This window comes from Neomonachus schauinslandi, chromosome 2, assembly GCF_002201575.2.
Source record: "Neomonachus schauinslandi chromosome 2, ASM220157v2, whole genome shotgun sequence".
Lineage (NCBI taxonomy): Eukaryota > Metazoa > Chordata > Mammalia > Carnivora > Phocidae > Neomonachus > Neomonachus schauinslandi.
In genome coordinates this window covers 172,234,228-172,247,371 of record NC_058404.1, presented here as the reverse complement: position 1 = coordinate 172,247,371, position 13,144 = coordinate 172,234,228, and the positions used below count along the sequence as shown (strand labels likewise).

The 13,144-nt window shown below is 47.4% G+C and overlaps 1 protein-coding gene across 6 annotated transcripts in view; it reads left to right on the top strand.

The window, feature by feature from the left end:
* TBC1D1 (TBC1 domain family member 1) overlaps positions 1 to 12,803 on the top strand; it is a 215,689-nt gene extending 202,886 nt beyond the window's left edge. For 5 of the 6 annotated variants that reach the window (XM_044913007.1, XM_044913008.1, XM_044913005.1 and 2 more), the window contains 3 exons: positions 1,997 to 2,166; positions 8,691 to 8,864; positions 12,217 to 12,803. In XM_044913007.1, coding sequence (XP_044768942.1) covers positions 1,997 to 2,166; positions 8,691 to 8,864; positions 12,217 to 12,420 — 548 coding nt within the window. In that variant the 3' untranslated portion in view covers positions 12,421 to 12,803. The remainder of the gene's footprint in view (positions 1 to 1,996; positions 2,167 to 8,690; positions 8,865 to 12,216) is intronic. The other variant, XM_044913006.1, reaches the window with a different exon arrangement.
* The last annotated feature ends 341 nt before the right edge of the window (positions 12,804 to 13,144 follow it).

The following is a 13,144-nucleotide window of genomic DNA, read 5'->3' as shown; positions in this document are numbered from 1 at the left end:
ACATGTCTCTCAGAGACTAAAGACACTGAGCTGTCGCAGTTGGGCCGGTCTTGAAGTCCTCTCCCAGGACCCTTGCACAGAAGGCTTGGTATTCTGTTTGATACCATCTATATTTCTTCAGCTATAAAAGTTGATCTACTGAAAGGAAGTCTTGCTGTCCAAACCCAGAAGCTTCAAGTTTGTTTTGGGAAATACTTCTTTTTAAAAACACATCTTTGTTATAGTGCTGTTTGAGATCTTTTGTATTTTCTGTAGTGATGAATTACGTGGGTTAGACTGTGTATTTCATAAAGCAGACATTTCACAAGAATATTCTTATAGAGGGCTGTCTTGATACACATAGTACTTCCCCGAAGCTCAGATTTCAAAGATACGACTAGTTCTCTAACTTATCTTCCCAGCCTCTGCAGCCACACCTAAGAAGGAGGCCGCCCTCCTCTTTTCAGCTTCCTGGGGCCTTTCCAGCTTCGTGGGGCCGTCTGAACTGTGAGCACTTGTGACGTTTGTGGAAACAGTGTGGCCCTGAGCTCTGTGAGAGAGATGGGTCGACAACCCACCCTGGCACCAGGTCTGCCGGTGTGGCTGAGGCCCTGAGCATCCCCAGGGCTGACCCGGCCGGTCGGCGCCGAGGCCTGCCCTGTGCGCAGCCCACAAACCACTCTGACGCGGACACCTTCCCCTTCCCCATGTTAGCAGCTTCCAGCCTTTCTTGCTTCTTTTCTTTCTTTCTTTTTTTTTAAAGATTTTATTTATTTATTTGACCTAGAGAGACACAGCAAGAGAGGGAACACAAGCAGGGGGAGTGGGAGAAGGAGAAGCAGGCTTCCCACTGAGCAGGGAGCCCGATGCGGGGCTTGATCCCGGGACCCTGGGATCACGACCTGAGCTGAAGGCAGACGCTTAACAGCTGAGCCACCCAGGCGCCCCGAGCCTTTCCTGTTTCTTGATGGCTCCTCTGCCTTGTCACGCTAAACCACCTAGAGAAGCCCAATGCTGGGGGGATTCTTCCTCTCACCTGCTTTTGTCTTCCAGAACTTGATGAACTGGACCACTACTTTGTGTCTGTCATTATCCCTGCAGCCCCCCAGCCCCCATATTGACAGTTGCCTCTAATTAGATTTATGCCCTCATCTTTAAAATGATATTTTTTTCTTGTATTTTTAATTCCAGTTAGGTTACTTGCCTGAATTTAGTCATCAAACAATTAGTTGCTAGGGGTGTGCTTTGGCCCCAGGGCGATTTGACTCTTTGTCAAGTGGCTTCAGCTCTGTGAGGAAGGGGGAGCCAGGGGCGAGGCTGGCTGCTCACCCCGTTGCCTGGGCCACTTGCCCTCCCTCTCAGCACGTCCAGTCAGTGTAGGGGTTGCTAACATTGGCCAACTGTTGGAAGAAAAAACTATGGCAAGAACTAGAAAATAACTCTGACGGAGTTCTTTTTATTTCTCTGAAGGAAGATGGTTTTTACTGCATTATGCTAAAATCCAGCATACTGGCAAGTATTTAATAATGTACTTTTGCAACTCTGCAGACATTTTACAGATTTTAGAGATCTTTTAGTTCCTTTCAAAACGGGAAAGAGGTGCAGTTTTTTTATCTTAATTTCTGATGCTGTGTATCTAAACATCTTTCAGTTTTACTCATAAAAATGTGTTTTAGGAGCTCTTTTAAAACCCCAGAGCATTTCTAGAAAAATAGTGTAATAAAAAGTTTTCTTTTAACTTTTGAAGCATGTTAAGAGTTTAATATATTTTTAGAACAATAACAAAGATTGAACCTGTGACAATAGCTTAGCAGTACGTTTATCTGTATTTCTTTTACTATTTGCAATATTGTCTTGACAACCTTATCTGAAATATCAGGCACTTAAAAAGGAAATAAAGTGCAGTTTGGGCTTACAGTTCCCCACCATCCTGCTCTGATGTGTGGACAAGAAAACGCAATGTTACTTCATCGGAAACTGGTCTGGTTTAACTTTCTGCATTTCTGTATTTTCCCAGATATGATCTTTCTTCAGGGATCAGAGGTCATATTTAAAGTGGCATTAAGTCTGTTGGGAAGCCATAAGCCCTTGATTCTGCAACATGAAAACCTAGAAACCATAGTTGACTTTATAAAAAACACCCTTCCCAATCTGGGCTTGGTGCAAATGGAAAAGACCATCAGTCAGGTATGCTTCAGTCCGACCTTCCAAAGGCTTACGCCCTCCTGGATTTGGAGAGCTTAATTTTCTTTTGATCGGGACCTGCCTCCTACCACTTTATCGTGGGCAGCATCTCGTGTGTTGCCCAGCAGGTAGGAAGCATATGGCCAAATACATGTTCAGTGACTTAAGTGCATGTCCGAGCGCGCGTATGTTGGGAATGTGATGGGGCTGTGTCACGTGTGAACAAGGGGGCAGTGGTCAGTGCTGACAACCAGCACAGGTTATCGGTAGTTGCTTATGGTTAAGGGGCTTCACCCCTAGTTGTTTGTTCTTCTGAAACACATGTGCTATTCAGTGTAGGCTCTTACAGTAGGAGTGCTTTGGTATTTTTCCTGCTATGTGCTATTATTTGGAATTTTCTAAAAATAACCCTTTGATAGCAAAATCGTGATAGTATATATTCTAGAGATTTGTTTCATGATGTGTTTTGTTTTTGTTTTTTTTAATAGAATTCAGTTCCACATCTGTGGCTTGAGCACCTCTGGTTTCTGTAGCCAGTAGAACTGTTTCTCTCAAATGTTAGGGGCAAGGGTGAATTGAGCCAGAATTACAACTAGATGGTCTGGTTTGGGGCGAGAGCAGATTTGACTCTGTATAAAGAAGAATCTTCTAGTAATGTTTGCTGACTCTGAAGGACTGAGCTATTTATTTAGTAGAGGGTGGATCACCACTGCAAGTGTCCAGGGGCTGGATGGCTGAGAATGCTCTGGAAGGGATTTCTGCATTGGGACCAGCAATCAGGCCCCTCCTAAGCCTAGAATTTACCTCACCTGCTCCCAGTGCAATGCAAGCATAGAGCAGTTAGGTAAAAACTAGTAGTGAAACAGAGCTAATTTTTAAACAAACCCTTATTCTGAGGACTTCTGACAGTCCAACAGGAATCCAGTGATTCTGGCGGACTGCACCCAGATGCGGTGTTTTTGGTTTTATTTGCTACCCCTCCTTCAGTGTGGAGCACAGAGAAAGAAGCAGGTGTGGCCTGGGGAGGGGAGCCGGTGTGAGCCCGGGTGACTCTGGATCTCCGCACATTTCCTACACCCGTCCTTCAAAAGGGCACTGCTTTTCCACTCTGCACTTTCATTTTTAGTGAATTGATGCATCTCTCTGTATTTTGCTTCCCTGGCACGTTTCTCTCAATGTGAATAGCTTTGGCTTGTTCAGGCCCTATTTTCTGCCAGGTTCTGTGTGAATCTACATATGCACAGGATCTCATTTCATCATGACCGCATTCCTGAGAGGATAGGTGGTTTTAACCCATGAGGAGCATAGGGCGCAAAGAGGCAAACTCGCTGGCCCTTGGTCACCCTGCTGCCGAGGGGAGCGGTGGGGCTTCTCTTGCCTCAGAGTGACTTAGCAGCTTCTCAACACCACCACGCGCCTCCGGGCATCATTTAATTACAAAGGTTTTTCTATATTTTACCTGTATGTTAATACTGAATTCTCTGCCCTTTTGATTCTTTAATTTTTGGCATTTATGTGCACTGATTCCCTTTTAGAGCTTTCACTGCATATACTTATATTTTATGGCCCCTGGGGCAAACGCAGAGAGCCTTGGTTACCTCACGTCTGTTCCCCGGGGGGTGCCTCGACCTGGCTCCTGGCTCTAAGGTGGGCAGTCTCACCTGACATTCAGTTTACCTCCTGGATATTGAGCCCCAGAAAAGAATCCCATTTTCTCCTTTTTCTGTAAAGAATACTTATTCACAGTATCAGGTTCTCTTTAAATGTTGGAGGAATAGAAATGGACACAGCATGGAGAGAGTTTTGTGTGTGTGCACATGTGTGTGCACCTGATTTGTTTCAGGCAACTGTCTTAAGCTTGGGATCCTTTATTCCACTGAATCCTTAAAATCCTTAAAATCCTGGGATGTGTATTATAATCCCCATTTTTATAGGTGGGGAAACTGGGCATGGATAGAGTAACATGCCCAACACCCTGTGTGCGATGGCAGAGCCAAGAATGTAATGTGTCTCTGACACCGGAGCCCATCCTGTGCAGAGAATGAGCATGGAATCCAGTAACTCCAAATGTGGTAAGAGCCACAGTGGTGCCTATGCAAGGGCATATGGGAGCCAGGCTGGTGGAGTGCGCACTGCTGATTGGGAATTGGGACAGTTGAATTCAGCTGGGCCTGAGGAATGAGCTAAGAACAGGGGTCAGCAGACGTTTTCTGCAGTGGGCCAGATAGTAAGTCTTTCAGGCTCTGTGGGCCAGAAGGTCTCTGTTGTAGTCACTCTACTCTGCCTTTGCAGCCAAAGGGCGACCAGTAATACGTACATGAATGAAGTGACTGTGTTGCAGTAAAATTTTATTTACAAAAACATACAGTGGGTCAGATTCAGTCCACAGGGGGCTCTGCTGATTCCTAATCACAGAATTGAGAGAAATTCTAGATACCTTAGCATTGAACTTTGAAGGGAAGGGTGGTTGTGGATTGGGAGCAGCAGTGTGGGGAACACAAAAATCTACATTTTGGGGCCCAGGTTTTCATCCTACCAAGAGTCTTGATGGGAAGCCCAGCTCTCTACCCTCTTGCCCTCCCATGCTTTCCATCTGGAACTTGACATCTGTCAGGCTCACTGCCCCCTCCCCACCTAGAGGGTGCTCTAGTTTCAAGTCCCACTCGGAGATGAGGCCTGAGGTACGGTGCGACTCCTTGGCAGCCTGAGAGGGCCCCCAGGCTCAAGTCTTGGAGGTCCACAGGGTGCAAGTGACAGAGCATTCACTGCACCCGACAGAGCATACTGTCTTGTATGTGGAAGTCTCAGTGGGCCTCTGTGATCGTTATGGCTCCATTTCATTCGCTGACTTTTCTGTGGATGGCCTCAGCTTGAGCAGTGGGGACATAGCCTGCATCCAGGAAGGGAGAGAGGGAGCTAGGATAGGGCTCCGCGGCTTTGGTTCAGTATGGGCAGGTCCAGAGTTGACAGAGCCCAGGGCAGAAGGAGAAGGGTCTCTGAAGTCTCTGTGGCAGGTCCTCAGTTTAACTGTCAGTTGATTATGAGCCATAAAAATCCTCTGACCCAACAAGGGGGAAACCCTGGGAATAAACAGAAACCAAGAGGAGGAGGTCAGGTTTGTGCTTGTCACAGCCAGTGCTGTCTGCGTCTGCCGGCTCATTTCAGTGTAAGGAAGGAAACAAAGGTGGAGGGGACTTTGGGAGACAGGGCAAAGAGCCGGTTGTCAACGTCCTTGGGGCAGAATTCAGAGTGTGGCCCCAGACCCGCACCTGTCCTTGTACCCTGTAGGAACTTGTCAGAAATGCAGAATCTGGGGCCTCGCCCCAGGCCTGCTGAGTCAGAATCTGCATTTTAACGAGCCCCAGGGGATTCACACACACACACACACACACACACACACACACACACACACACACACGAACATTTGAAAAGCTCTGCTATGGGCAGCTTCATTGAACACACTAGACAATTCCCTGTTCTAGTTGAGCTTGTAGGATAGAAACCAGAATCTTAACAAGGTTCCTTTGTTCAGGAGCCGCTCCTCAAATCCCCAGTGTTGGGACGGCCTCTTCTGCGCGGGGAGGAGCCCTCGCGGCTCAGGCAGTTTTGGGCAGCTTGCTGGGCTGAAAACAAGGGATTTTTCCAAGGCCAATCAGGGCCGTTCCAAAAGGGTGGGGAACAGTGAGGAGGAATATCTTACCACTGGGATTGTTTAGAATTGCTTGCATGTGGTGATCATAAAAAACAGACCAGTTTTTAGTTGGGTTTCTAATTTTTAAATTCACTACAGGCACTGTAGCCCCTGGTGGCCGATCCCCAGGCACCCTGCTCAACTCATTGAGATGGACAGATGGGGGCGGGGGGTGGGGGGCAAGGCCTGGAGGCTGGGAAGGTGGAAAGTATGTGGCCAAGTCTGCAGACGTCAGGGTTAATGGCTTCATTACATAGAGTGTCCACAGACTGCAAAGACGAACTCACTGGGTCTCCAATAGCAAATGAGCCAAGAACATAAACAGACAATTCACTGAAAAGGAGATCCATCTAGTAAACAAATATTTGGGAAAATATTTAGCTTCATGCATAATTTAAATAACATACAATGCTCTACCTACTAGATTAACAAAATGAAACATATTAAGGCTGGTACCCAGTGCCAAGGGTAGACTATCTGGCACATTGGTGTGTTGTTAATGGCATTGTGCATCAATTATTCCCATTTGGGAGGCAATTTGGCGATGTGTATCACAAGCCAGTAAAATATTCATACCCTTTGACTCAGTAATCCCATTTCTTGGAATGTATTCGTAGGAAATAATCCAAAATATGGGAAAAGCCATATGTACGAGGATGTTTAGAGTTGTCATTTATAACTACAGAAACTTTACAAGTAACTAGATGTCCAGCACTTGATGAATGGATTAACAGTGTTATGCCATGTCGAGTAGGTAGGATAATGAAGCCATTTGTAATTATGCTCATGTAGAATATATACAGCAACTCGAAAAAGCCTTGTTTGAGGACCTGGGCTCTCCTTTCTCTGCCAGCCACATACTTCCATGCTTTGGGATCAATTCTAGGGCATAACTGCAAAATCAAGGGCTCTAAGTATTTTAGCAGCCAGGAGATAATGATGCAATTAAGCAGCGATGATTATGACCCAGGATGGTTCCTGGGAATTAATGGAGCCCTGAAAGAGTGCATAGCTTTGTGCACAGCTGAGAGCCATTAACCTTAGCAGGTCATCAATCTGTATTAAAGGCCACAGGTTTTGTTCCCAGGTTTTCCACATTAGTAGCTCATTTAAAAATAAATCTCCATGGAAGAAAAGAAGTAACTATACATTTATTCTGCATCATATTTATAATTATACACCAGTGCCATGGCAGTCTCGGTTTTAATGTTTGCGGGTTTTGCTCTGTTTGAGCTATTCAGAGGTTCCATGGTGTGGCATCCTTTGTAATTTTGCTGAAGCGCAAGGTTGAATGTGAGGGTTTCATGACAAGCGCGTGGAAGCAGCTTCCTTAGCTAAGTGGGCACCTACTCACCTTGCCAGGTGTGTGCTGGGAACTCCCACGAGTCGCTTCACGTAATTCTCACAGCGATGCTGGAGGTGCGTGCTCTCACCCCGTGTCAAGGGCCAGCAACCGAGGCCGGGAGAAGTCAAGTAACTTGCTCAAGGTCATTCAGGGTGTCGCCAGGGGAGCCCTGATTTGAGGGCTGAGTCCGTTTTCTTGACTGTACTATAGAGATGATGATTCCTGCTGACCTCACAGTCACTTTGAGGGACAACAGAGAATTGCCTATCAATATGGCAAACTTTCACACTCACGCACACCACAATACAATGTGTAGTATTTTGGCATAGAATGACTTTTGTGCCTAATTGGTCTTGTCCATTGAATTAAATTGAAAAGCAGGAAGCTGAAAAATTAATCTCCAGGCAGAGAAGTTTGTTGGGAATGGTGAGAAAGTAAACATGGTTTTTGAAATATCGATTTCAGGGAAGATAGGATTCATCCATGTTTGAATGCTAATAGGGCGCCGTCGGGGAAAATGAGGTTTTCATTGATTTTCACTACGTTGGAATTTCTTTTTTAAGGAAAGACCGTGAAGAGTTCCTTTGTGCTCTTGAAAGGTCTAACTTCATCCTCTAAATGTGTTTTCTGTGATGCTGGCCTTGTTTCTACGGAGCCAGCATGACCGAAGGCTCAGACCCACACGCAGAGCCTCTCTGGGACTTCAGTCCTGTGCTCAGAGCCACAGCCCGTGGGGTGATCCCCCAGAAACAGCTGCGGAGAGAGGCTGTGGCCGCGCCTGGCCCCCTCTTCGGCGCAGCTCCCACCTAGCTCACTCAGAGAAAGTACAAACACGAACAACGCACTTGTGCACTTCGGGGCTGTTTTTCACGCGGGTGGTTTTTTGATCACTGTTACTATTATGAGCAGGAAGGCATTGTTTCATGTTCACTCATCTGTGTGGGCGACATTTGGGTTTTGGCTCATTTCTGCATATCTTATGTGCAAATGAGGGTTTTTTAGTAAACAGTTCCCTTACTTAGCTGTTCTTGTAACTCTAAAAACCCAAGTGAACTATAATTAAACTTTGACTTGGTGACTGGGCAAATAGGGCTGTGATTCTGTTGTTTTGTTTTTTTCCTTTCTCTTTGACCCACAGCTGATGTGTCTAACATAATAGAATTTTCAGAGAAAAAGGAAATCTGTATAGAAATAAGAACTAAAAATAAATTTTTATAAAAAGCCTTTTAAAAAGTAAGGTTTGGGCTTTTGGAAAATGAGTTATCAGAGACCTGTCCCTATTGTTATCTTGGGTTTAGTTCTCAATGCTTCTTTTGTTCTTTCTTCCCAAGTAGAATTGTTACCTTTTCCATGCAGGGAGTTTTCCTTATTTCTCCCTGATAGTACCAGGCCCAGAGTAGGTGCTTAGGGGATGCTTGCTGACATGGCTGCGTACGCGTATGTGTGATTTTTCTCACTTTCAGTGCCTGATGACTTTTCTGTATGTAACAGGTGTTTGAGATGGATATCTCTAAACAATTACAAGCCTATGAAGTTGAGTACCACGTGCTTCAAGAAGAACTTATCGATTCCTCTCCTCTCAGTGACAACCAAAGAATGGACAAATTAGAGAAGACCAACAGCAGCTTGCGCAAACAGAACCTTGACCTCCTTGAACAACTGCAGGTAGAGCATATTTATAAAGCTGCTTCCTGAGCCCCGAGCGTGTGGTAGATCATTAGCGCACCAAACCACCGGCAGGCTGGGTTTTCCCATGACTGAGGGACCTCTCCCCACCTCCCCTCTCCCTGGTCTGTTTATAGTTGGGATCAAAGGTATCCCAGGAGAACTGCTCCTTTTTATTAGGGAGCAGACAGATTATCCTTTGCTGAGGTCAGACAGTCCTGGAACTTTTTGAGAGGCTGTCTCTGCACTTAACCCTTTTAGGAGAGAGGCCCAGCGATGAACTGGGTCCAGGATGCCTAGGGGCTGTTCGCCGAATGCCAGCAATTGTGCTTTGAGTAATAATGAGAGAATCAAAGGCTTGGGCTTCTGTGAGCGAAACCAGCTAGGTCCATGGAGGGATGTTAGGGGAGGGGAGTAACACAGAGATCTACCTAACAAAGCAAACCAGAGCATATGGTCAAGATTGTTGAGTCCTTACTACAAATAACAAAAGTTTGATTAATGAGGGACATAGTTCTCCCCTCTAGAAGCTTCCATTTTAACATGGATAAATGTGGATGAGGACATGTGGTAGAAATGCAAACAGACCGTGCACACAGAAGGGTGACATGGGGGTAAGCCTGGGGATGCAGCTCTCGTCAGATCCAGCGTTGTGTCCACCCACACTGTTGCACTGGGCAGACTGCTGACCTGCCCTGTCCTGAGTCCCTCGTCTGTGCGACACACAGTTCCTAACTGCTGAGCACAGCTCCTTTCCCAATCACATAGAATAACGTAATGATACGGTCTACTTTCTTAATGTCATGAATGGGTGGTAATGCTGTTAATGTTAAGGAATTGTTCTGAGGGATTTAAAAAAATTTTTGAGTTGCTGCAAAGACAGATACATATTTGCCCCCAAAGTATGTATTTTATGGTGTTCCTGGGCTGTCCTTAGAATAAGCCTTCCATCCTGACCTATGCATCTTTGTTTTCTCCATAGAAAGTTGCTGCTTTGCAGACACAAGCTTGGCTGTGATATGAGAAAGGCCAGCATTTGAGAGTTTAATAAATCAGCCTTGTCCAAAATGCATTCCTCCCAGCAGGGATTTGTCCCAGGAGACCTACTGGCTATTTACTGTAGAGGAACAAAGAAAAATGCTTTTGATGCCCAGTCCTAACCACCAGGCACATTCTGAAATTTAGCTTCTTTTTTTTCCCTATGACTGAGGTGTCCTAACTGAAAATATGCTTGTGTACAGTATCTCCAGGATGTCTTGGCTGCACCCCGAAGGGGAGGCTCGCAAGGATAAAGAGCCTTATCTGGCCTGTAACGGTCTGCAGTGGAGGTGGTAATTTTAAGTGACTTCCAAACAAAGTAGGTCTCTGAAATAGAACCTGATAGGAACATTTCTGACAAAGCTTGGACTTACATTTGGCGCATGAAGATAGGCAGTATGGAAATGGAAGGTTCCGTTGATTGGGCTAATGCCCGTGTGATTTTTTTGTGGTAAAGGGTGCAGGTAATTTAATGGCGCTTCTATGATACTGTACCCCTTTCATGACGAGAGAGGCTGTGAAAAGCTGCTCAGATCTCGAAATTCCTCAAGAAAGGCACCAAGCGGTAATTGGTCATGACTGACATCCTCCTTGGGATGGTCTCTCTTTCACCGAGCGGCTGTGGTCTTGCGGAGGGACCATTCAAGACTGCAGCTGTGCCAACCCACCAGTATTTGGAGCCCCTGCCTTGCCGGGCGCCAGGGCCGCTGAGGTTCGGAAGACACTGCTGCTGTCCAGGCCTTGGGACGGGGATTACGTTGTGTCAGTTTGCAGGTGCTTGAAGATCATTTTCCCATTTCCCTCCGTGAGTCACATGGGTTTACTGTCTTGCAGCCAGACTATATATATTCTGTAAGACTCACACCTCCTTTCCTTTTTTTTTTTTTTTTTTGACAGTTTTCAGAGTCCAAGGATAGGTGTTAAATATAATAGATTTCCCCAAAGTATCAAAATTGACCGTTTTCTAGCTTTGTTCTGTTCCTGTTAGTTGTCAGACAGGCACCAAGGTCCCATTAATTTTCTGGTTAAACACTTAATGTTATCTAGCAGCTGGAGAGCAAAGTGTCGCCTGTTTTGTCCAGCCGCACATAGAAGACGATTCCATATACCTACCAAATGGTGCCAAATAATAAGGGACATACATTTTTTATAATAAGCAACTGTGAGTCACCCAGTGCCATTGAACTAGGTGCTGCGGGAGGCCCAACCCGTGTACAGGATGAGACGTGCTTTTTCCGTGAGAGCGCTTCAGTCTCGTTGAGGAGAGTGACAGTCCTGCAGAGCCACTCGCCATGAAGCTGGGTGGCACGAGCAGTCCTCCGTGGGGGCGGTGGACCGGTCCCAAGCCTCGAGCCTGGGTAGGAATGTGAGGATCACAGAGCACCCCTTGCAGGTGCACACTCAGCGTGAGCGCCCCTGCCTGGTGAGCACGCAGACTTGGGAGCTCAGTCCTTTCTTCCTTCTATTTTGAGTGTTCCAGCCAGCACAGCGGAGCTAGACTTTGAGTCGTGAGGTGTCTGTCTGGCACAAGTGTTGTCTTGTTCAAGAACCTGTTTCCCGTGTTTTGAAAATGAGAGAAAAAAATACATGTGCCATTTGCCCCACCGCATGTAAGCGGGCACATGTGCAGAGCTGCACATATCAGCGAGATGGAGCGGCGGAGACCGTGCGTGGGGGGCCCTTCGCAGACACTGCCCGGCCCCGCTCGTGCTCCCCGGGGGTGCCTGTACTCCTTGAGGTGGTGGGGCCTGCTTACCGTAGGAAGACAGGCCTCTGGAGCAGAGGGCCGGTACCCGGTACTGCTGGGGCCTTCCCCTGGGGAGGAACCGTCTGCCTCTCGGTCTGACATCGGTCTGTACGGTCTGACATCGGTCTGTACGTACGAGCGTGTTTGTACGACTGGGCCAGGCTGTGCTGCAGTGATACGTAAGGCTCCAAGTCTCAGTGGCGTGGCCTGGCAGCAGTCGCTTTGTCCCTGAAGCTCCACCTCCTGTTCTTGAAGCATTCTTGGCCCGGATCAGAGCTGGCTTCCCTGTCATCAGGGCCGGGGGCCGGCTCCCTTTGCACTGTGAAGCCACCAACCATCTCAGAGTAGCCGCAGCAGGGAAGAAGTCCCTGCCTTCCTGCGGGGGAGCCTGGGAAATGTAGTCTTCCTGTGTGGCCGGAAGAACTGATGCTAAACCGGCTTGTCTCTGCCACAGTAGGGCTCCAAAGTGTCTCCAAGGCTGGATGGTGGAGTGTAGGGGGGCATGCCCCCCACCCGCCCCTATGTGTTCTCACTCGGCTGTTCACATTCTCTTCGTTTATTCTCCAGGTGGCAAATGGTAAGATCCAGAGCCTGGAAGCCACCATTGAGAAGCTTCTGACCAGTGAAAGCAAGCTGAAGCAGGCCACCCTTGCCTTGGAGCTGGAGCGATCAGCCCTGCTGCAGACGGTGCAGGAGCTCCGGGGGCAGATGACAGCAGAGCCATGCGGGCCGGAGCCTGACCTCACGGGACCCGGGCCCACGGGCGACTGATGGCAGAGGAGACGCCTCCTCGCCAGAGCACGGCTCCGGGGGAGACTCGGCGGCCCCGTCCTAGCACTGTCCAGGCCTTAACTGAGAGGGACAGAGGATGCCAGAGGAAGAGAACAAGGCATGACGCGTGCTTCTCAGGGAGGACGCTGGCTTGCCAGCATGCAGACTTCTGAACTAGAACTTGCAAGTCATGGGGACGGAGGTCCCAGTGTTTTTGTTGTTGTTTAGGTTGCAATTCGTCCCTTCTTTAGTCCCTTTTACTGTACCCAGTAGGTTTAGGTGGCATGGATGTGAATAAACGCACCTTCATGTTTCCTTGTTGTTTCCTTATTCAGCATCACTGTGCTTGCAAAGGTCAGTTAGTCCTGTGGAAGTACAAGGGCCAGGAGGGCTCTAGATGAGTCCTCTGGCTCAGATGTGGGTCCATTGCTCTTCCACGGCGGGTTTGTGGGACCACACCCTCTGGTCCCCAGCAGGCCATGCAGCCTGCCCCTGTCTGTTTTGGCCACGGAAGCCCCAGAGAACCATTAGGACATCTTGAATTTAGCACTCTCCTGGGTATTTACTGAAGTTTGTCTTTTTTAAAAAAATAGTTTTCATTTTTTACTTGGTCCTTAAGTATCAATCAAAGTCATTGTAGATAAATGTTTTATGGGTAAATCACCAGTTTTTAGGCTCAAACCAAGTGTTGCTAGTGAGCGACCTGCATTTTTAGACTCTGAGA